The 24888-nt window shown below is 37.9% G+C and overlaps 1 protein-coding gene across 1 annotated transcript in view; it reads left to right on the top strand.

Moving 5' to 3' along the window:
* LOC130097148 (protein unc-13 homolog B) overlaps nucleotides 1-24888 on the top strand; it is a 112779-nt gene that overhangs the window by 15222 nt on the left and 72669 nt on the right. The window contains exons 3-9 of the mRNA XM_056263878.1: nucleotides 5311-5410; nucleotides 15593-15710; nucleotides 18004-18127; nucleotides 18383-18456; nucleotides 19477-19534; nucleotides 20131-20166; nucleotides 21249-21468. Of these exons, the coding sequence (XP_056119853.1) occupies nucleotides 5311-5410; nucleotides 15593-15710; nucleotides 18004-18127; nucleotides 18383-18456; nucleotides 19477-19534; nucleotides 20131-20166; nucleotides 21249-21468 (730 nt within the window). The remainder of the gene's footprint in view (nucleotides 1-5310; nucleotides 5411-15592; nucleotides 15711-18003; nucleotides 18128-18382; nucleotides 18457-19476; nucleotides 19535-20130; nucleotides 20167-21248; nucleotides 21469-24888) is intronic.

Raw genomic sequence — 24888 nt, 5'->3', positions numbered from 1 at the left:
TTCGTTGCGCAACAGACTAAACGTCTGGTAAATGTCTTATCATTTAGAATGCGCGCTCAGCACCGCTGCTCCCTATACGCGCGGTCACGAATTTGTAAGTGAAAGTAAAACACAAGCTCCCTGATGTGCATTGCGCACAAATTAGGCTGCATATACATACAATAGTCTGTCTCCCAATACCCATCTCTGGACTGTTTATTTGCGGCTATGGTCTCAGTTTGCACTGTGAATATTGAGAGAGCACTGTAACGTACAAAGGACAACAGACAAGGGAGGCTCCGTTTCTGAACTTATAATCGGAACGCAAGAACAACTGTAGAGACAAACACACCAGCCTCGTTTCTCTCGGCCTTTTCCCAACTCACCGCATTAACCCTATAACTGCCGGTGCAAAATAAAACCGCAATTTCACAACAATTATAAAGAGTCTGTGTGCTAACTTTGATTATGGTTGCACTCGCACTTATTGTTTGCACTTAATAAGACTAAGAGAAAACAGTTATTTATTTTTGTTATTTATACGGTTTTTATTTCTCTGTTAAATGTGTGTTAAAAGGAGTTCAGTTAGGAGGTCACACACAGCCTCAATCAGAAGTTCTGAAAGCTCTTAAATGTACAGTAAGGTCTGAAGAGACTAATGTGAAATTATACAGGAGAAAAGCCAGTCAATAAAAACCTTTTACAGTGCTTGAATATTGTTTTCTTTCAATGCATTTGATAATTCATACTCATAAAGTAGACCTGAAATGACATGCATTAGAAGATTATTAGTTAAAACATTGAAAAATGCACCTGCATACTATTTTTCCAGCCATGAATTTTGTCATTGAGGATTTCTGAAAAATTGTGCAAAAATCTCGTCTCGTCTCGTTCTCGTGAACCCAATCTCGTGTCTAGTCTCGTCTCGTGAGATAAGCGTCTCGTCACACCCCTACTATGCAAGATTTGTACCTTAATATAACAGCTTCAAAGGGGTATCAGGCCGTGAGTGCAGAGACCAGTCTATGGCAGAGACGCTCTGCATGAGTGGTATTTACGACAGTAACGTTAAATACAAGTACTCCACAGCGACTCTAGGGGTCGCTGTTTGACAAAAACGGAATTCCTGCATAGTGTGCCTTTAAGTGTAATGTTCAAGGACGGCTGTTTAAGAAGCCTAGTAATCAAGCTAGTTAAGATGCCACACCAGTACACCACCATCTCCAGCATGCAAATGACAACATATGCTGGTAACTAACTGTTGTTTTCAGCTGGGATGGGCACAATGGCACTTAATTATTTGCTTGGGGACATTTGAGGAGTAAGGGAGAATAACTAGCGGAGAGAGACCTAGATTATCAAATGTTGCAAATGGCTCCTTTTGTGACTTAAACCAGACACTCCTTTTGCTTACTGTTCTTTGTGTACCTGTTAACTTTTAATTTAAAGGGTTTGTACTTAACCTGCAAGGTCAGAGATGTTTTATTATGAGAAGATAGTCTATTGAGTAATATTTGCTCTAACACTTTAGCTGAATCCCTTCTAACCTTTTAACAATGACAGACCTACACACACACACACACACACACACACACACACACACACACACACAGAATCAGCCCAGCTCTTACAAAGAATCAATTGCCCTTCTCTGACTTTTTCTATCTTCTCCAGCTCTATCCCTCTATTTGTCTCTCATTCAGCCCCAGTTCTGCTCTTCATTAGGGTGGTCATATCAAGAGCGGGCTGTAGAAGCGTGTCCCTCTCTACAGGCTCTGGGATGAGGATGAATCCATGGGGACAGAGATTACACTTAAGGGTCTTGCAGCATGTCTGCTGACAGATAGAGAGAGAGAGAGAGGAATTGGATGAATTCTCATTAAACTAGCATTACCTCTTGAGAAAAGCTGTCTAGTTCTCACCTAGACAATCACACGACACTTGACCCTCAAGGATTACACTAATACTAATGTATGCATATACACCCAGATGACAGTTATCGCTGTTGCTCTTTTAGAACCCAGACGGCTTGACAGTTTACAATTGTGGTGAATTTTATGTTTCTGATGTTTCTCTGGAAATGCCTCAGGAGGAAAATATAAAAACAAATGAGACAACTGTTGATATGTAGTAAGAATATAGTGCAATACAATAAATGTGGACCGCATAGCCCTCATTGTTTGGTTTTGGAAAAACTTGAGTTCAATTTCAAATATTTTTTTGTCATCTTGGCAATAGAGCACAGTTAGATAAATAGTAAATTTATAATAGTAAATAGTTTTGATATTACTGTTAGTGTTTTAGGATTACAGAGCAGAATCAGGTAGAATCATAATATAAATCATATGTATGTATGTATGTATGTATATATATATATATATACACTCACCGGCCACTTTATTAGGTACCCCATGCTAGTAACGGGTTGGACCCCCTTTTGCCTTCAGAACTGCCTCAATTCTTCGTGGCATAGATTCAACAAGGTGCTGGAAGCATTCCTCAGGGAGTTTGGTCCATATTGACATGATGGCATCACACAGTTGCCGCAGATTTGTCGGCTGCACATCCATGATGCGAATCTCCCGTTCCACCACATCCCAAAGATGCTCTATTGGGTTGAGATCTGGTGACTGTGGAGGCCATTTTAGTACAGTGAACTCATTGTCATGTTCAAGAAACCAATTTGAAATGATTAGAGCTTTGTGACATGGTGGAAGTAGCCATCAGAGGATGGGTACATGGTGGCCATAAAGGGATGGACATGGTCAGAAACAATGCTCAGGTAGGCCGTGGCATTTAAACGATGCCCAATTGGCACTAAGGGGCCTAAAGTGTGCCAGGAAATCATCCCCCACACCATTACACCACCACCACCAGCCTGCACAGTGGTAACAAGGCATGATGGTTCCATGTTCTCATTCTGTTTACGCCAAATTCTGACTCTAACATCTGAATGTCTCAACAGAAATCGAGACTCATCAGACCAGGCAACATTTTTCCAGTCTTCAACTGTTCAATTTTGGTGAGCTCTTGCAAATTGTAGCCTCTTTTTCCTATTTGTAGTGGAGATGAGTGGTACCCGGTGGAGTCTTCTGCTGTTGTAGCCCATCCGCCTCAAGGTTGTGCGTGTTGTGGCTTCACAAATGCTTTGCTGCATACCTCGGTTGTGACGAGTGGTTATTTTAGTCACTGTTGCCCTTCTATCAGCTCGAACCAGTCTGGCCATTCTCCTCTGACCTCTGGCATCAACAAGGCATTTCCGCCCACAGAACTGCCGCTCACTGGATGTTTTTTCTTTTTCGGACCATTCTCTGTAAACCCTAGAGATGGTTGTGCGTGAAAATCCCAGTAGATTAGCAGTTTCTGAAATACTCAGACCAGCCCTTCTGGCACCAACAATCATGCCACGTTCAAAGTCACTCAAATCAACTTTCTTCCCCATACTGATGCTCGGTTTGAACTGCAGGAGATTGTCTTGACCATGTCTACATGCCTAAATGCACTGAGTTGCCGCCATGTGATTGGCTGCTTAGAAATTAAGTGTTAACGAGCAGTTGGACAGGTGTACCTAATAAAGTGGCCGGTGAGTGTATATATTATATATATATATATATATATCTACTAAATGCTGTTCCATTTATCAAAGAATCCTGAAAATATGTTTTCCAATAATAAATAGAAATGTTGCTTGAGCACTAAATCAGCATATTAGAATGATTTCTGAAGGATCATGTGACACTGAAGACTGGAGTAATGATGCTGAAAATTCAGCTTTGCCATCACAGGAGTAAACTGCTTTTTATTATATATTAAAATAGAAAGCAGTTATTTCGAATTGTATTAATATTTCACAATATTACTGTTTTTGCTCTGTTTTTGATCAAATAAATGCAGCCTTGGTGAGCATAAGAGACTTCTTTCAAATACATTAAAACAATCTTACCAACTCCAAACTGTTGAATAGTAAAATGCAACAAACCATTGTATGTCCATTGCCTAAAAAATGTTGAAGACCTCTAACCTGTTGATATGGGCCTTGAAATAAATCTGCCCCACTTACATTGATTATGTGTGCAGAAGAAACAGGCCTTAAAATGATGTTAGACATGTTGAACTTGTGAAAATATAAGATAACTAAAAAGGAAAGTAGGACAAAGGTTTTTTTTTTTAAGTGTATCCATTTTTGTGTGTGAGAAAGGATGATTGTGGGTTGGTTTCTTTTTTTCTTTTTTTTCTTTGTATAAAGTGTTTCCTAAAGAAATAAGGATTGATGGAGTCGTAGATGGATTCCTCATAATGTAAACCGTATGGACATTTCATCAGGACTGAAATGACAAGAAGAGGAAGGCGATCTTGTGAAATGCCTGCAAATAAGTGAGAAGTGTCCTGTACCATACAAGAGAATACTGGTCCCTAAGAGGGACCACATATGTTGGCTATGCAGAGTTGCAGGTGCTACACCACATCCTTGAGATGAAACCTGAACTGCGGGCGCCTCGGCCCTCACTCAGAGATCCCACCTCTGGGCCCCGCTTTTTTACCCGGACCAGCCTGGGTGACCACTGCCTTTTTTTCTCTGAGCACAACAACCAGACACTACATTTATTTGAACTCTTTTTCCCCTCTGAACATGTTTTGAAGTTCAGTTAAAATATGACTTTTTGGACTAGAGAAGTTTTTGAGTTGTGAAAGTTACTTTGTTAACATTTCACTGTTCAGAAGATCAATGAAAAGTGTCCATATTATTCAAATCAGACTGTAGTTTCTCAAAATGTTTAGTATTGAGATTTGTACAGGGAGTTGCTTTAGGGAGAGATGATGGATGCATTTGCATTTGTCTTCATATTCCTCTGTACTGGCAGCTCTCATTGCGCTCTTGTGGCACTTTATATCTAGGTTTAATTATGCCTGCTTGTTTTGACCTCTGACAGCCTATTTCAACCTGTCTGTGTCGCTGCACATAATAACTGTTGCATTTACATAAAACCATGAATATTTAACACACATAAACACACACACACACTTAGAGGAAGATGTCACATCTCAGTTTTCCATTACAATACTTGTCAGATTGCCATGACGTCGTCACATGAGTTGCTTTATTTTATGCATAAAAATGTGGATTCCTGAACTAAGTTTAAAAAAATAAATAAAAAAAATTACATTTAGTGGGCCAGTATAATTCTTGAAGAGTTCTCTTTTTTTTCTATGGTAGAAAGACCAAGGTTTGGAACAACATGAAGAGGAGTAGTGATGACAGGATTTTCATTTTTGGGTGAACCATATAAGAATCTAATAGATATTATTGTTTTAATATCTCTTATTTTGCAGACAAGTTTAATGTTTACGTCACGCTGAAGGTCCAGAATGTTAAAAGCACAACAATCACGGTGCGAGGAGACCAGCCCTGCTGGGAACAGGACTTCATGTTGTGAGTATTGCTGTTTTTTGTCTTGTGTTTCCATGCTTTTGGAAATGTCTGTACCATAACACTCACATTTGCACCTAATGCATGTCCTTTTGCTCAAGGACTTTAAAAACACTCAACTGCTTTGCTGTGCAAAATGGAAGATTGTGTTTATGAGCACATCAAACTGGATGTGCAGACATGTTATATACAGTATGAATAAATAAATAAACAACAATATTTATTTTAGGGTAAAGGGTAACTTTGTTTCTATATAAAAGTTAGACCTGTTTATGTTCTCTATTTCTTCAGAGTAGAAAATTATGTTTGTTGATGTTTTATTTGTTCCTGCTTTAAATTACACACACACTTCAGTTTCTCTTACCTTTGACCCTCTTCTGTTGTAAAGGCAAATGTTAAATAGCTTTTTGATGGCCTCTCGTGAGGTTTTGTGCGTCCCAGAAATTGTCCCCGATTTTCTGATTGTTCCATAGAGAATTTTGGCAATTGCTCAGGAAGAGCTGTGAGAATCAGCTGCAGTTACAGTGATTACCAGAGAGAGAGAGAGAGAGAGAGAGAATAGGACTGGGAGTGTACAGAAAGATTGACATTTAAAGCATTTTATTCTTCGATTCATAAAGCACAACTGTTTAGTTGTCCATTTTATTCCAATATTGTCATTATTTTCAGATTGACATATTTAGATTAGGTTAATGTAATTTTTAAACATTATTAGTGGTAAGTGGTTAATATATATATATATATATATATATATGGTAACACTTTATTTTAAGGTGCTTGTAATAAGCAGTAATTAACAGTTAATAAGACACTTATAAGACCTTATAAGACCCTTATAAGACCTTATAAGATGCATATAAGATGCATATAAGCATTAACTACTTCATATAAGGGTTAATTAAAGGTCCAGGCCCTGAAGAGATCAGGGAAACTACTCCCTCTTGGGAAGGTCCATTTTTAAGGGCCTGAGAGTTTGTGTTAAGATTTTATATATATATATATATATATATATATATAGTGGCCATCATTGTGAAATGTTTTGGCAACCATATAAGTGGTTTGATCATGTTGACTTGAGATGTTAGTGGTCAGAGAAGTGTTGGTTCATATATGTTTTTGTTTGGTACTACTTGACTGTGCAAATTACTGACTTTCTATTTTTTAATTCAAGTTTTTGAGGGAACTTCTGAGTAAATATTAAGTAAAATTTTAGGAAGTTTAATTATATAATGTTTACCATTGTTAAATAATGAGGTGTCGTGTATACACTACCATTTAAAAGATTTTAATACTTCTATTTAGCAAGGATGCATTAATTTGATCAAAAGTTACATCGAAGACATTTATTAATGTTACAAAAGATTCCTATTTCAAATAAATGCTGTTCTTTTGAACTGTTTATTCATTCAAGAATCTTGAAAATAAGTTTCCATGAAAATATTAAGCAGCACAACTGTTTTCAACATTGATAATAGTAAGAAATATTTCTTGAGCACCAAATCAGCATATAAGAAACATTTCTGAAGGACCATGTGACACTGAAGACTGGAGAAATGGCTGCTCAGAATGAGGAATAAATTAGGCTAGTTATTTTAAATTGTAATAATATTTTACATTATGACTGTTTCACTGTATTTTTGATCAAATAAATGTAGCCTTGGTTAGGATAAGAGACTTCTTTCAATAACATAAGAAATCTTTAACAACCCCAAACTTTATGGACCGTATTGTGTATGGACACAGGTGTCCTAGCAGAATAAGCAAAGGTTTAGTCTATCACATTAACTATAAACATGTTCTTATAACCTTTTACAACCATGAAGTAATAAAACACTTGATATCGGGCACTCTGTCTGGCTATATGTTGGTCGGAAAGCCTGAAATCAAAAGCAATGTTCTTTTGAGAAAGTGTTGTATAATTATAGGGATAGTGTGTTTGGATTTTAGGCTAGTGGCTCAGCTTTGTGTGCGTGTTCTCTTCAGACGGAGGTTCCTCTGTGCCTGGATTATTGTCCTGCTGCTCAGCACTCGTGAATGATCGGCAGGTTAAAATCCACACACACATAACACACTTTCTCTTAGGGATTGAAGCAGCATTGTGTGTAGAGAATAGAAGGGCAAAGTGAATGTATTAAAGAAAGAGAGAGGTATTAATAGCAAGAGGCTAGCAGGAGGTTTCAGATGAGTAAATGTGAAAGGCTTGTTAGTGTGACACATTATGCAGAAAACTGCCACACTATCATTTAGAGCGGACGCAATATTCCCAGCAGTCATTTCTGTCTGTGGCTAGACTGTGCTGATATAGATGGCCAGTTTGAATATGATTCCCAGAGATGACAGGCAAAATTAATGTATCATCATTCTGTCCAGGTATTGGGACATCTTCAATAGATTAGGTTACAAGTGTTTTTCCAGGTGGAACACTCACACAAATGCATTGTCACATAAGTTTGCCAATATAGTGTCTGTCATTAAATACAGTGGGGAGAACAAGTATTTGATACACTGCTGATTTTGCAGGTTTTTCCACTTACAAAGCATGTAGAAGTCTGTCATTTTTATCATAGTACAAATCACTCTTCAACTGTGAGTGACGGAATCTAAAACAAAAATCCAGAAAATCACATTGTATGATTTTTTTAAGTAATTTATTTGCATTTTATTGCATGACATAAGTATTTGATACATCAGAAAAGCAGACCTTAATATTTGGTACAGAAACTTTGTTTGCAATTACAGAGATCATACGTTTCCTGTAGTTCACTGTACATGTTTTCCATTTCAACAAGATTTGATGCTTTCACACTTAATTTAAATATAATGTGTAAATAAAAATAAATCACATTCATTGCACTGGTTCTGCAGTAGTTAATGTGTTTTGGACTAAAGTGTCCTGTTTTGTTACAGTTTTTATTAGTATTCATATTTTTATTAGATTTTTATTAATTTAATTAATATTAAAGTCTGAAGTTGATTTTATCTGACAAACCATTAAGTCTCCGTAACTGCACAAATGACTTAGTTGTATTATTTTTTACATATATATCACCTCAGTTTGGTTGTGTAAGATAACTGGGAAATGTTAGGTTTACTTTTGGAACATAGTTGAAAACTCCAGAGTCCATGTTAACATCATGTGCACATTTGGGTATTAAAAATTAGAATTAAACTTAAACGGTCATGTAAATGGGTCTCTCAGATTATATAAAATATATTTGTTTAACTAATATTTAAATAATGCCACAAAGAGCTGTGTCACTGTTTTAAATTGAGTTGCTCTACAAACAAAAACAAATATGTTTTCCAGTTTGTTTTTATTGGAGTTTCTTGGTGTTGTTTTATTGGGGTTTCCTGAGGTCATAACAGAGTATACTAAATCAGTCGATATGGACTAAAATCTGCCCTCTCTTAAGAGGCTTACGTGCCCAAAATAGAGGCTTTGGTGTGACAGCTATTATCTAGAGATCACCGCTCAAATGTTAGTATTATATTTCTATGATTCCTGATTCACTGATATGGTTAGGAAATGCTTATGTGACACATGAACAGAAAATATATTTGTTTAATTAAATATTTAAAAATTTACTAGTGACACAGTTTAGGTCAAATGTCAATTGAACAGCAGGAGAATGACACATTTTTGGTTTAAAATACAGTCGTCACACACAGAAACATGCATGTCATGTAAAATGAAAAGTGCTTGCATCACTGTAGGAGCAAATCCTGGTCTTGTGGAGTGGAACAAAGCCATCTGATTATGTAATGTCAAGATTAGGATTAGTAACAGCTGGATTGTAATGTAGATAATAATGGACTACACATGGATGCATTTTTCCTTACATCTTTCATGTACATTGTTTTTCATCAACTTTAAAAAGACTACTATACTATATACATATACTACATATATATATATATATATATATATATATATATATATATATATATATATATATATATATATATATATATATATATATATATATATATATATATATATATATATATATATAATTTATAGCTGCAATGAACAAATTAAACAAGAGTAATTGAAATCCCTCAACACAACAAATGTCACAAGTGGTTTCTGCACATTCAACTGAAAATGCAACTTTGCATTCTCAAAATGATCCAATCCCTTGAAACATCCACACAGGAGCCATTTCAATTAGCTACTCTTGTTTGATTTGTTCATTACAAACAGCTGAAAGTGTGTAAATTTGGCCAATAAACCTTATTTGCTTATTTGTGGTTGAATAATTTCAATTACAACTGTACTGTATACAGTGGGACAAAGTGTATATGCTTTCCCATGTTTGTGTGTTAGTAGAGTAAGTGAACAATGAACATTGTTGTGAGGTGTGTGTGTGTGTGTGTGTTGGGGATAAAGAGGATGAGTGTTAAGCATTTACCTGCTCTTTGAGGAGTTAAACTGCCACGTACTGCAAGGGATCAGACTACTAAAGGGTCGAGACAAATTGAAAGCGATAGACAGACACAAAGTAAGAGAGAGATGGACAGTGAAACCATTTGATGAACAAAATTTTGGAGACGCTACATCAAATTCCTAATATTTAATCGTATAGTTGGTTTGTGTTGTTGCATTGTTGCCCAGGTAGTTAATGACTATCTAATGACTAGTGATTTTGTATGAAGGTACACTGCCATTCAAAAGTTTGGGGGCGGTAACATTTATTTTTTTATTTTTTTTAAAGTAGTCTCTTATGCTCACCAAGGCTGCATTTATTTGATCAAAAATACTGTAAAATCAGTATGGTAAAATTTGATTACAATTTAAAATAACTGTTTTATACTTTAATACATTTTAAAATGTCATTTATTCCTGTGATGGCAAGGCTGAATTTTCAGCATCATTGTCACATGATCCTTTAGAAATCATTCTAATATCATGATTTAGTTCTCAAGAAACATTTCTTATTATTGTTATTAATATTATCAATGTTGAAAACGGATGTGTTGCTTGATATTTTTGTGGAAACCTTGACATTTTTTAAAGTCTTTTATGAAAGTTTAGAGAGGCTTTCAAGGTAACCATAATGTCATGTTGTCTAATGATCTACAAGATTATTATTATCTATTGTTTAATTCTTCTAATCACTCAGTTGCCCTTTTTGTTTGGGCATGTCCAAGTTGGATTTGGACCGTAAAGGTTAGTTCACACAATAAATGAAAATGATGTCATTTACTCACCCTTATGTCGTTCCAAACCCATAAGACTTTCTACAATCTTCGGAACACAAATGAAGATATTTTTAATAAAATCTGAGCCAGTTCTACTCTTCATTGACAGCTTTGCAACTACCACTTTGATGCTTCAAAAAGTTCATAAAGAGATTGTAAAAGTAATCTTTTAGATTACTCCAAAATCGGTTTAGTCCAAATTTTCTGAAGAGACACGATCACTTCATACGATAAACAGACTGATTTTAGGCTTTTATTCACATATAAACATTGATCAGCGAACATAAACAGAAGCTCAACTGAACCTCATTGATTCTTGCAGAAGCTCAAATGTGCCGCATAACAAACGAGAACAAACCTTATTGGTTTTCATGTTTGTGTGGTGTGTATGGCAAAATGACTTGATATAATTTCAGTCCATTTTTTGCTATAGTAGGGTTTGATAACTTCCTTTTTGAATTACCTTTTATTGTCATTCTTTTTTACAAAGTGACATCCATCCACAATAACTAGCCAAACCCGGACCTCTTGGGTCCAAATCTCAAAGGGGAAGATTCACAACCACTATTCTGACCTATTTGCAAGATGCTTAACTGCTTTAGATTATTTTGGATAAGAAATTGTTTGCTAAGTGAGAAATGTAGTGAAATGGCTCGGTGCATTAAAGGTTTGCTGCCAGCATCAAGCTCTTTAGACACCACTGAGAACCACTAAAGAAGAGAGGGAGAGACAATTATGAGTTTTACAGAGAAATTAAAATATTTAGAGGTAGCAGGACTCCTAAAAGACTCACTGTTCTGATCGTAGTGTTCAGAGAGACCTATAATTAATCCCCCCTCCTCGTCTCCCACTTTCTAAGATAATGACCGTGTCTTTATATTAAATATGATTGTGAAGAATGGGTCTTGGAATTCTTTTTTTTTTTTTTTACAGTTTTTATTGTACAGAGTAGACAAAAAAAAAGTGTACATTAAATCATTAAAGAGACAAGCATAAAAGAGAAAACATTGTCTGCACATTTATCTTTTACACATTCCCTAACAACATGTAACTAAATGAGGAAAGAAAAAGAACCACCACCCAAACCCCTCCCCCCACCCCACCCAAGAGGATTGGAAAATATCGGCAGTCTCATGCGATTATACTAAATAATAATAAAAACTAAAAAAAAAAACTAAAAAAAAACTTGCACACCCATGATATATTTAGTCAGAATCTAGTGAGGATACAGAGTCGTAAAGATTCAAAATAGGGTTCCATATTTTATAAAACTTATCAGTTGAGCCCCGGGTCGAATATTTCAATTTTTCAAGTGAAAGGAATGACACTTCCAATGCAACAAAATACACCTTCTAGCAATAAGTGAAGCAAAAGCAATAACCTCTGCTTTCTGTCTCGTGATGGATGACGAGTGAGACACACCAAAAATGGCGACTAGAGGGCATGGAGATAAAGAAACGTGCAGAGCTCTCGACATGAAGTCAAAAAAAGAAGCCCAATATGAGGCCAGTTTTGGGCAGCTAAAAAATGTATGGGTGTGATCGGCGGGAGAAAAGGAGCATCTGTTACAGTAGTCCCCTGTTTCTGGAAACAATTTATGAAGTTTAGCTTTGGTAAGATGAATTAGATGAAAGACTTTTAGCTGAATAAGACTCAGCCGAGCACATACAGAAGTAGAATTAACTCTAGCAAGGGCTTCAGACTATAGCTCTTCCGATAACTTGATTCGCAGCTCATTTTCCCAAGTCATCTTTAGGCAGGAGAGAAAGGACGTGGGTCTTGGAATTCTGCAGAGAATATTTCTGTTCTTGTAGTTTAACTTCTCTATAAGAGCTTGACATTAATATTTTAGTGAATATTAGGAGCTGTTTAGACCAATTTTGAAGTAAAGTCATAACCCTAAAGCAGAGTCCACAATGGACACACTGACAGTTTTTTTTTCAGGAACAATGTATAGTTTAAATTCCAATGAATGATAGGCAGATCCTTGTTGTTGTTGAATAGATAGACCTCTGATAGACAGACAGACAGAGAGATAGACAGATTTGGATGGACATCCATTGCCAATTTTGTTGGTTGCCAATATTCAAGAAAACTTAACTACATAATTCAATTTCCATTGTAAAAAAGTATTATTAATTATTTGAAATGCAATTTTTATGGTCTGTGCAAAATATTTGCCTAGTACATTTTCTGAATTCACCTACTGTTGGCAAAGCTATTTTTAGACTCTCCCCTAATGGACACTGATGAAGTGTCTTAAACTCACAGTGAGGTGTGGGTGAACAAAGAATGTATGCATGTTTGTTGATGGTCTGGGGCCGTATTCACAAAGAATTTTAAGGCTAAAAGTAGCTCCTAACTGGCGAATTTAGGAGCAACTCCTAAAAATAATGGGCGTGTCACTCCTAACTTTAGGACTCCTCATTTTTTTCACTAAGAGTAATTCACGAAGCATTTTAGCCCTAAAAGTAGCACCTAAGTCTGGGACAGCTTAAAAGAAGTCGAGAGGACTCCTAACTCACTAAGACCTATTCACAAAGGATTGTAGCGCATACCACCGCCTCTCGCAGTCGTCCGGGGTCCGCGACACAAGCGGGAACGCTGCATTGATCTGCTAACAAATCCTCTCCCATTCTCACGCTTACTTTTGCTTGATATCCCAGTTCCGAATTTCCCTTTTTTTTTTCTTTTTTTTTCTCAGCACCAACTGGGCCAGCAGCAGTAACTGATCCTGCGTCCAGTTGGGCTTTCTTTTCCGTTTTGGCGAGTTCATAATCCACCGTCATTCAACTACTACATTACTTCAATAGGAGCAACAATTCCTTGCTTTAAGTAGTCTATTTAGGCTAATAGGATGTCAATTAACCAAGCAAGTGTTAATGCAAGTGTCGTTTTTTCATTATTAGGCAAGTAGCGGTTTTCATAAGGGTATTAGGCTACCTTGATTTAATTTAATTCACAACTTTTCTCTCTCTCTGCCTTTTTAGAATTACACTTCACTGGGGCCTGCACAAACATGTCATTATATATATGCATTTCGATGACATTACTATTATTATTTTGTGTAGGACACAGACATATTTAGATGTCGTAATTCCATGATTTGTTGCGTCTGTGTTATGTTCCGCATGATGGCCCTGTAATCTAACAACCAATCACCGTGATCATTGCGAGGAAGCTCGTGCATGAGAATTGACGTCATCCATGGCAACGAAGACTCACTCTTATGCCGAGTTCAGACTGCACGATTTTAGCCCCGATTTTGGCTCGCCGACAGGTTTTGAGAAATCGCCGACAAATGCCCGAAATCACAGGCAAATCGGTGCTCGTTCACGCGAGTGACAATCACGCAGTGTGAATGAGCAAAGACGCGATCTGAGAGAATCACCGACGAGTCGCCGACGCCCGTGAGATATTTGGCATGCTAAATATCTGGACCTGTCGGCGACTCACAATCCTGCTGTGTGAATGTGTTCTGACTGAAAACTACATCGGCGATGACCGACAGCCAATGAGAGAGCAAGAGACAGGGAGGAGGAGGAGGAGGAGTTATAGACCAGAATATCAGTATTTTAATAGATAGGCCTATAGACCAATTTCCAGCCGACGTCACAGTTGCGTCACGGCGCTAGCTGGTGGCAGAACAAAGGGAAAACTGGAGGCGGCAAATACAAACCAGCACAGATTCGGCTACAAAATAAGGATCTTAAATTATTCTTCTTATTATTAAATGTCATCTTGTTGTGTTGTTGGGTGCAAGAATCAATGAAAAATTAATATGCTTTATCTGCAACTTTTTATTTCTAGAAAATATTCACCTCATTAAAATTGCACCGTAATGTCACTCTTTACATTGTCGTCTTCATGGTGCTGGCTAGGCAGAACTGCGGATCGTACCACACAACTTGTACATGACCATTCAGCACATAGTTATAGGCATCTAAAGATTTATATGCCCTCCGTTTCTCTATCAGGTAGGTGTAGAAGTCAGGACACTCAACCGGAGGTCGCGTTAACGTTAATCCTGTCAGATCGTCCAGCGTGTAGGCTACAGTACGGGTCGGCCAATCTGGTTCTGTCCGTTAAAATTAACTTTTGCAAATAACAATCGCGGTCCTGGACAGTGAGTGGCCTTGCACATTAAGATAAAATCGGATTTTCTCCAGTCATTGTTAAAAACAAGCTAACAAAACTTGCAGACTTTACGTTAGTGAAGCGGCCAGAGGGATCGTTCTGCCACCACCTAAGCTCCGCCCACATAAAAACGTCACCATGTTTACCAACTGAAAATTGGTCTATATTTACAATTATATCAAACAGAAACAAAGCACAAACATTTGCATGACCAGCAGCAACAGCAGGACATTTGCTAAATTATTTATTTACCCCCAACTCTCTTTGCAAAACACAGTCCCCTCGTCTTCCCAACCATTTCCTGCATAAACTGTTTTTTTTGTTCATTTTCGCTACAAATCAGTGCACAGACAATTTGTAGGCTATCATTTTTAATAACAAATTCAGTGTCGCGCGAGAACTCCGGTCTCACGCACGCGTGATCTTCCGTTATTTCCTATCACTTCTCGCGTTTGTTTGGTTGTGAAACGTAGTTTGCGGACCAGGCAGAAGTTGTCGGCGATTCTTTCTTTTGTAAAGTCATGCAGTGTGAAACCTCCTGTCGCCGATCCATCGTGCAGTGTGAACACAGCAGCAACTGAATGTTACCCCAGATAGTCATGCAGTGTGAAAACAACAGTGACCCGATTATTTTGAAAATCGTGCAGTCTGAACTCGGCATTAGTTTAGGAGTTGTCATTTTTCCTCACTAAGTGTAGGTCTGAAAGGCGTTGTGAATAACTTTTAAGAGAAAACTCCTAGCTAAAATATTTCAGTGTGATTTAGGAGTACTCCTAGTGGTAAGATAAAATTCTTTGTGAATACGGCCCCTGATCTCTATTTCTGTGTCTCTATCTGTGGCCCAAGTGAGATAAATCGTCTGGACCTGGGTCTGGTTGTGGAGGTGTGGAGTAAAGGACTCATCTGGGACACCTTGATAGGAACAGCATGGATCCCACTTAACACTATCCGGCAATCAGATGAGGTAAGTGGGCACCACCAGCCAAACGGAATACAGAGAACATGCCCTCAAGAGTCACACATCTCAACTCAGCTGTCTATCTAGTGAGGCATGAAAGTGCCACTCCCACCCCTTTTCACACGATACATTAAGACCATCTGAGTCATGCCCGGAGCTGAGGTGGGAGGGGAAGGCATTGCAAATGATGTGAAACTTTGCCTGAACTGCTTCCAACTGGACAGTTATGAAATAACCCCAGGGTGCCCGTCAACAGCGCAAATTATATTATTAATGGTCTGATTAAATCAAGACACAGTCAATTAAGGATTAAAGCAGGGGTCTCAAACTCAACTTAACTGGGGGCCACTGGATGTAGAGTCGGGGTCAGGCTGGGCCGCATCAAGTATTCCACAAAAAAATAGTATTCAAGTATTACAAAAAAGGAGCACAACTGATCCAATCTTCTCAATATTTATTATTAACGTTTCTTCTGAACTGTTCCTCTGAATTTGAACATTTCTTTCTGTACATGATTGGTTCTTCATGAGCTGTCCTTCTGACAGTTGAAGTTCATTTTACAAACTTTCTTTGTCTATAACACATATTTGTGATATTTATATTTGCTTATGTCCTTTTTATTTTCTTTATACAACACATTAATGATATTGAATGTTTTTTTTTTTTTGGAAGGCACATTTCCTTTTATTATACTTAGAAAAACAATTATTGCTTTTGAAATACAAATATTTGCAGTCATGTCTGCCCGTCTTATTTAATTCTTTCTACACATGTATAGTGTCTCAAATTACTGACTGCACAAATCAAAGCAAACCTTCTTATCAACCTGTTGGACACATATTACAAGCTCAAAATGATTATTCTCACATTGTTTTAGAGCAGGGATCTCCAACACGTCGCTCGCGAGCTACCAGTAGCTCGTGGCCTGATTGGTGGTAGCTCGACAAGGGGCCGTTCATATATCGCGCGCTCACATATTTTGCGCGCTCAAGTTCGTTATTTCAAATGTAGGCGCGGCAAGCGCGCTCATAATTGAAGCGACGCGCTCGTTTTTTCCAGGCGCAGTATGTTTGTACTTCGCGGTTGTCTATTGCTGCGTCCCAATTCGCCTACTTATACTACGCCCTAAAAGTATGTACTCTTTTTGTGAAGAAAAAGTACATACTTTTGAGTGTGTAGCAAAAGAGTAGGCAAGCTTTGGGACATACTACTTCGTCATCTTTAACGGACAGATCTGTCGCGTGCATCCTATCACCGTAAACTGCCCTGCATGTCAATCATCTCGTCACAGTTAAAATCCTCCATTCAATCTTATATAACTTCTTACCATTTCGCCGATTTCGGAGAGAAATGTTGTGGCACGTTCATCTGCCAGTCGTGGGTGCTGCTGCAGATGCAATATAATGTGGACAACATTGAATAAATACATTTTCGTCAGGTTAGATACTGTTAATTAATCACTCAAACCCCTTTATCTAAAACTCATAACCGTCGGACTCGCGCGTCCTCCATGTCTGTAGTTTTTGAACACTTTTCACTCGTGTTTGTAGTTCTAACCGAATCCTCATCCAGCGCGCGATGGGTTGTGGGCAATATCAGCCGTTAGAGTGCGCATCGATCTGCACATCGGATTCTGACCGGATATAGTAGACCATCCGGGTCTCTTTGGGACACTCATTTCAACATACTACGATTTGGGACGTACTAATTCTATTTTCGAATACTATTTAGGACGGATAGTATGCGAATTGGGACGCAGCATATGACAACAATTGACAACAAACCCACCGTAAGCTGTCACGAGACTATCTATGGTAGCCCATAAGGGATAAAAAATAAAATAATAAAATAAAACGCGGCACACGCAACGACGGGCCGCACTAACATTAAACTTTAATGTCAAGTAGGGGGCCACAAAATATCACCCCGCGGGCCGCGAGTTTGAGAGCACTGGATTGAAGGGTATATAAATATAACCAATGGTACTTTAAAAAGCTAAAAAATTTAAACCCCTCACCTTAAGTATTACTTAAGTAAAATAAACCCAGCGCTTGTGCAACTAATGTAAATTATAAAACTATATAAGGCATGTGGCTTGATGTGGAAAGGAGTGCTTTTATTTTATTAAGCTTTCAGGTTTACAATTTTTGACTGGTGGATGAAAACGCATCACCAAATGTGTTTTATCTGCAATATCTTCATGCTGGTGTCTATCTCTATTTCATGCACTGTATCTCAGAGTCAGAGTTGTCATGACATCTTACAGGTTTTTTTTCTCTCTCTCTCTCTCTTGCTCTAGGAGGGGCCTGGAGAATGGACCTCACTGGATTCTGAGGTTCTGATGAAGGAAGATGAGATATATGGCACTAAAAACCCCACTCCTCACCAAGTGCTGCTGGACACACGCTTTGAGCTCCCTTTTGGTAGTCCTGTTCATTATTATAGTATAGTATAGTGTTTTTCAACAGTCATTGGGACCAAGAATGTTTTAGATGTCTCCCTATTCAACACACTAAAGAGTTGAGTCAGGTGTTTTAATAAGTGAGACATCCAAAACATTCTGATAGGTGGGTTCCCAGGACTAAAGTTGAGAAACTGTTGTTGTGTTGTGTTGTTTTATCAGAATATATTGGACTTTCTTTCCCCCTTATTTCTCCATTATTTGTTGGCTTGTGCAGATATACCCGACGACGAGGCCCAGTACTGGACTAAAAAGCTGGGGCGCATCAACTCTATGAGGATACATGATGAGGTACAGACTGTGTGTGTTTAGTTGGAGTAGAGATGTGTTAATATTTACAGTAGAAGAAGTAACATGTTTCTTTATGAGCCATGGCATTTAAAATCTTTATTTATTTATTGCATTCTTAAACAATATTAATGCATTTTTCAAAATGACTCTAGTGAAGTTTGTTTGAGATATGAATTTAGAACATCCTTTTCTTGAATTTGAATAATTTTCTTTTTAGATGCAGCAATATAATATATACCTTCTTACCGGTTCTTGACTATGGGGTTGTAGTGTATCAACATACTCCTCCTTGCCTCTCTGGATGCTCTGTATCATGATGTCTAAAGATTTATTACAGATTGTAAATTGTCAACACATCACTGTGCATTGTATAAAAGAGTTGTTTGGTCTTGATTAACCATTCGAAGAACAATAAACTGGTATTTATTAATATAGAAAGCCTTACTGGGTCACTTGCCCTCATATCTCAGTACCTCCTGTCAGAATTGATCTTGGTAAAGCTGCCTTTAAATATGCAGCAACCTCGGACTGGGATTTTCTTCAAGATTTTCTGAAGCCATAGACTGAAAATAGATCTTATAGATCTTAACAGAAAACAACAACTCAACTTTAGATTTGTATTTTCAAATGTGTATTGATTTGGTTTATGTTAGTATGGAGCGGTATTTTGTATTTTGTTTTCATCAATATTGTATTGGTACAACAACAACAACAACAAAAAGGAATTCTTTAGGGAAATAACTATCTTCTTCTGCCACCTGCTGTGAGCACCGAGTTACTACACTTTTATACTGCCAAAAGACCAATGAGCTGGACAGTATAACGAATGGAGGGAAGACTAGAGCACAAGAACGTCACGTCTGATTAGTTACAAATGACTTCTAGCTGATATGGTTTATTGTCATTTAAGCCAGTGTAAAAATAAGGTTAAGCAGGCCTCTATTTTACATAATTTGATTCACCTCATTTATGAAGCTGATGTCAGCTGAAAAACTTTCTGTTTTCCCATCTATTTTTTAGTATTCACTGCAAGATGAAGCACAGAGAAGACAGCTGCCCCCAGTACCCTCCCAGTGCTGTAAGTATTCTCTTTTCAGCTTTTACTGTGCAGGAAAACTACATGACATTTCCCCTTTAAGCCAATAGATGGCAGTAAATAATAGCTGTTGTAATGCATTTAGTCCTGATGATTATGTCGTTCATACTTTTATGTTCTGTTTGTTGTAATATTGCCAATATTCTCTTTTAATTAAAAAATAAAAATGGTCAACATTTACCCTAATTTTGCCCCAAACCTGTATGACTTTCTTTTTTACTTGAAACATCAACGATGATAGTAGGCAGAATGATGCTATGATAGTCACTATTTACTTTCATGGTATGAAAAAACGATGCAGTGGAAGTGAATACTGAGACTGTCAGTCTCTCTAACAACGTGATTGTGAGTAAATAATCCCAGAAAATTAATTTCTGGGTGACTATTCCTTTAAGCAACCATGAAGCCCTTGAGTAATTCATAGACATAGTTGATGAAATTTTGTAACAAGAACAGGAGTAGATTTATGATATTATATGAATAAGAAAGTAGATTTTTCTGCATGTTTTAAACTCTGTGGGTTATCCAGCTATAAATTACAACTGTTTTCTGCTATTTAACTTTCTCCACACCATTAGGCAATTGGACATACTTTGGGTGGAATGATCAGCAGAGTACGTATTTTGTGTGTTGGAACTCATCATCTTCACTTCTTTACTTCTTTCTTTCTTTTACGATGTATTCATTCACAGAGAGAGAAAGAGTGAATTAGATGCAGTTGGCTGCACTTGTAACAGAGAATTTGATTTAAACAACACAAATACACATACAGATTCTGAGAGTGATTATTTGAGTAAAAAATTTTTTTTTAGCAGTAGACAAGAATCTAAGACATCTAAGGTGTCTAATATACACTACCCGTCAAAGGTTTTTCCACACTACTAAATTTGTTTGCCATCTCAAACCTTTTGATTAAAGCATTATATTCTTAAAATTAGTTCTTAGGACAAATCTAAATTGTGCCCGTGTGTGGTTTTCTTTGCAAAGCTTAGCATTGAATTAAAACGTATTTGATAATCCATTTTGTTTTTATTTGTTAACTTTACTATTATTCTAAAATTTGGAAAATAGTAATAATAAATAATGTGTCAGTGTGCCCAAGCCATTAACTAGTAGCGTACATACAATATAATTAAGTTTAGTGCATGCATACAGTATGCAAACTGAGGTTTTCCATTATTCTCTTTCCTTTCCCACTTTGGGTTTCCATCATTCCTTCATTTACCATTTATTTGTGCCTCATGCATTTATTTGTTGTGTATTATTTGTATTTAGAAATGTGTAATTGAAAAATAACATCTCCATGAACTTTTTTCAACATTAAGATGTTATATGTACTGTATAAGGTAAAGTGAAGATGCTGTGACTGGTCACCATTTCTTTATAATTTTCACAATTTTTAATTGCCTTTTAGCTTTTATGCAGTGATCCGACAAATAAACTTTTAAAAGTAAAATAATTTTTCATTTTAATATGAAGTCATAACATAACTGCTTGTATAATATTTTTTTAATTTGTTAAAAAAACTAGTTTATTATGGAGTGTAGCATATCACACTGTTGTCACTGCTTTGTTAATGTTCACTATCCTTTTGAATTTGTACATTGGAGTCTCTGCCCTGAACACTCAAATACAGTTTTAGGTGCAGTCCTCCCTGACAAGACTTTACTTACTTCTGGATTTCATTGTGCTGTAGCTTTCGATGACCACGACAGCGCTGTGGATGACAGGGACAGTGATTATCGCAGTGAGACAAACAGCAGGCCTCCACGATACCACACCACAGCTCAACCTAATTCCTCCGTACATCAGTACCCCATTGGTCGAAGATTACAGCATGAGGCATTGCCAAAAGAGTCTAGGACAGACTCCATACAGAGCTATGACTTGGATTATAGAGAAGGAAGGGAACAGAGGTATATTGAAACATTTGATTACACAAACACATTTTAAAATATTGCATTACCCACACGTTATCTAAAAATCCTTTAAACAGGATACATTTTTTTGATGCAACCCTGAATAAACTACTATGAATTGTTTTTAGATAATGTGTTTTGAATATAAGTGCATTTCTTACTGCACTGGCAAAATTGTTTACTTGTTTTAGGTTTGAACAAGTTAAACACAAGTGCAGTGTTCAAAAGTCGGTCATGCAGTAAGACAAAATGCACTTATGTTCAAGATGTAATCTATGAAGCCAAGTCATAATATCTAAGAGTCGCTTAAGTTATAAAAAATAAAGGTAAGTCATTTTTTTGCCGTCAGTCTACCTTCAGAAAATATTTTACATCATTTCAGTTGTTTCATACATGTTTATTTTTATTTCTTTGTCTTTATTCATCTATATATTTTGATTTGAAGATTTTGTTAATTTCTCTGTCTATTCATTCTCATTCTCATCCTCATACATGCTTTTGGCACATCAGATTTTCAAGTGGTACAGATGATGTTCGGATGATTCCAGTAGACTCAGGCATGGGAGTTGAAGACTGGGAGACCAAATACAAAATGAATGACAACATACTGGATGATTACCTGGAACCAGCGCAGAAAACGTGGGATGATGATGATGAGACCAAGAGTGAAATTTATAGAATCGTGAGCAGCCCGGGTGACTCCAAAGGCAGTCAGTTCTACCAGACAGTAGAGTGTGATGCAATGTCCCCTGAGGACGCTGAGGAGTATGATGGATCTGGAAATCCCATCAGGAGAACAGCCACAGGCAGCAGTGAGGTCCGTTTGGTCTATAAGGAAGCTAGAAATTTTGAGGATGAAATTTCCCTCATCCCTTCAATTAGGCAACTTCGCAGGGCAGACCAAGCATTAAACACGGAGGGGCTGTTGTACAAAACCAGGATGTGGGCCAAAACCTCATTTGAAGACACCCTTGAGAACTACACAACTTATTGTGAGGAGGAGGAAGCCAGGATGAGAGCAAGAAGTGAATACGGTTCTGTAGGATCTGATGAAATGCAGTTCTCTCTTGGGTCTGAAGAGGAGCTGGATGATATTGCGTTTGTAGAAGAGAATGCACAATTTGAATATGACCGTTACTACAATAACTCAAGATATATTTCCTCTTATGATGAATGGTCACAAGGCTATTATGAACAACATAGTAGCATGGGGGATATTTGCACAAGGGGCCCAGATGAAATGGTGTCACCTGTGGAGCAACCAAATAAGGGGTATCATGATACTATGGATGAACTTCAAAACTTAGTTGACACTGTGTCAGAATATCTGGCTGGAAGAGAGGAGGAAATTAGTAAATATGAATCAATGCAGAAATCTGACACAAAAACAGAAACAGGGAGTGAAGAAATGAAAACTGAGGGTAAACCAGCTGAGGTAAAAGAGGAAAATGCTGTAGAACAAGGTATTACGGGTGTTAAAAATGCCATGAGCTCATTGCTTAACTCATTCACAAATACTAAACCAGCAGCTGAAATGACACAATCAACAGAAATGGCAGCAAAAACTCCTTCTCCAGTTCCTCCCCAGGCAGAGTCTGGTATTTCCAAACTGTTCTCTTTCATACCTAAACCCACTGGTAGTCCAACTCCTGTCGCTGTTGTACCACCTGCTAATCAGGAAGCCAGTGCAGATAAGAAGTTCTCTTTGCAGTCACTGTTGCCATTTCAGTCGCCAGGGGTCAGTCGACCACCTAGTGCCACATCAGAGACAGATGCTACAAACATTACTGATTCAAGTGGCTCTCAAACTCAGGACTCCACTCCAAGTCAGACTCAAACAGTGGTTGATTCAGTGCTTGGAAGATTGAGCCCTTTCAGGCTTTTTGGAGACAAATCTAGTGCTGAAAATACTTCACAACCAAATATATCTCAGGGAAACACAGAGTCTAAAGAATCATCAATGGATAAATCCAAGAGTTTTTCTTTAGAGGGGTCTGGCACACAACCTGAGCACCAGTCCTCATGTGGGGGATCAGGAAGTGGGTCAGTAGAGATCTTACCTGAAACAGAATCATCTGGAGAATTACCTGATTCCATGCCCAGAGGGGCTATGTTCAAGCTTGGAGAGAGTAAAACTGAAGCAAAGTCTGTCAGTCACATACCTGCAGAAGACACTGGATTCTTTAGCCCCTTTAAGAAGTCATTGAACTCACTCATATCAAACAATACACCTGATGATAAGCCAGCTGAGGCCCCCTCAATGTTCTCTATTTTTAAGCCAGTCGAGGCTCCAAAATCTGAGGATGTGTCTGGTACTTTTGGCAATAAATTAAAGCTTCCTTTCTTTTCCTCTGATGCTCCAGTTAGTACTCAGGTGCCTAAACAAGAAGGTGGTGTGCTCTCTGGATTTCTAAAATTGACAACAGGTGAAGATCCCAATCCATCTAGACCTGGCGGACCCCAAACTGATGCTAAATCGCCACTGTCCAGTCGTTCTGCATTGCTTGAAAGTGTTTCCAAAGGAAATACAGATACTGGTTGGTTCTCTAATCTGTTTAAAGCAAGTCCAACCGAACCACCAAAGCCACAGATTGAAACACAAGCCTCATCAAAGCCAACAGCAACTGTACAAAGTATTCCCACTGTTGTTGTGAATCCTGTAAAACCAGCCAATGTAGGAGAAGCTTCTGGAGATATAGTCATAGAAAAAGTTAAAAAAAATCATAATGAGTGCCTGTCTACTGAAAATCAAAGTGAGATTAAAATAGATACACTGGATGCAGACCAAGTTGAGAGAAATGAAAATCCATCTAAACTTCAAGAGGAAGCAAATGCTAAGCCAGAGGACCAATGTCGTCCAAAGTCTCAGGTGCAACCAAAGCCACAAACTAATACACAACCACACCCCAAGTCTCAGGGCTTGCTATCTGGTCTTTTATCTGGCAACAACAAACCCCAAACAAATTCTGGTCAACCTCAACAGGGTGGATTATTCTCAGGGCTACTTTCCACTGTTACTGGCACCCAGAACTCAAACCAGGATGAACCAGGGGCTGCACCTCCTCAGTCAGGAGGACTGTTGTCAGGAATATTGAAAATGGCTGCCCCAGAAAGCTTTACCACAAGCAGCCAATTAGCAGGCCAACAACAGCAACAGCCCTCCCACGAAGGGAGCTCCTTTCAAGAATCACCTCCAAATACTCAAAGCCACAGCCAACCACAGCAGAGCACTGGCATTTTCTCTGGTTTATTCAAATTGGCCAGTGATACAGTTTCAAGCCCCCAAACAGCAAATATCCAGTCAGCACCAGGCCATGAAAATCAAAATGTCACTAAGCAAGTAGCTTTGGAGGGCACCTCCAATGAGCCATCTCAAGGAGCTTCACCTCAGCCTCAATCTGGAGGATTCTTATCTGG

The sequence above is a fragment of the Rhinichthys klamathensis genome, unplaced genomic scaffold, assembly GCF_029890125.1.
Source record: "Rhinichthys klamathensis goyatoka isolate OS25496 unplaced genomic scaffold, OSU_Roscu_1.1 h1tg000210l_1, whole genome shotgun sequence".
Lineage (NCBI taxonomy): Eukaryota > Metazoa > Chordata > Actinopteri > Cypriniformes > Leuciscidae > Rhinichthys > Rhinichthys klamathensis.
Note: the sequence above shows the minus strand (reverse complement) of the source record. Positions and strands in the feature narration are given on the sequence as shown.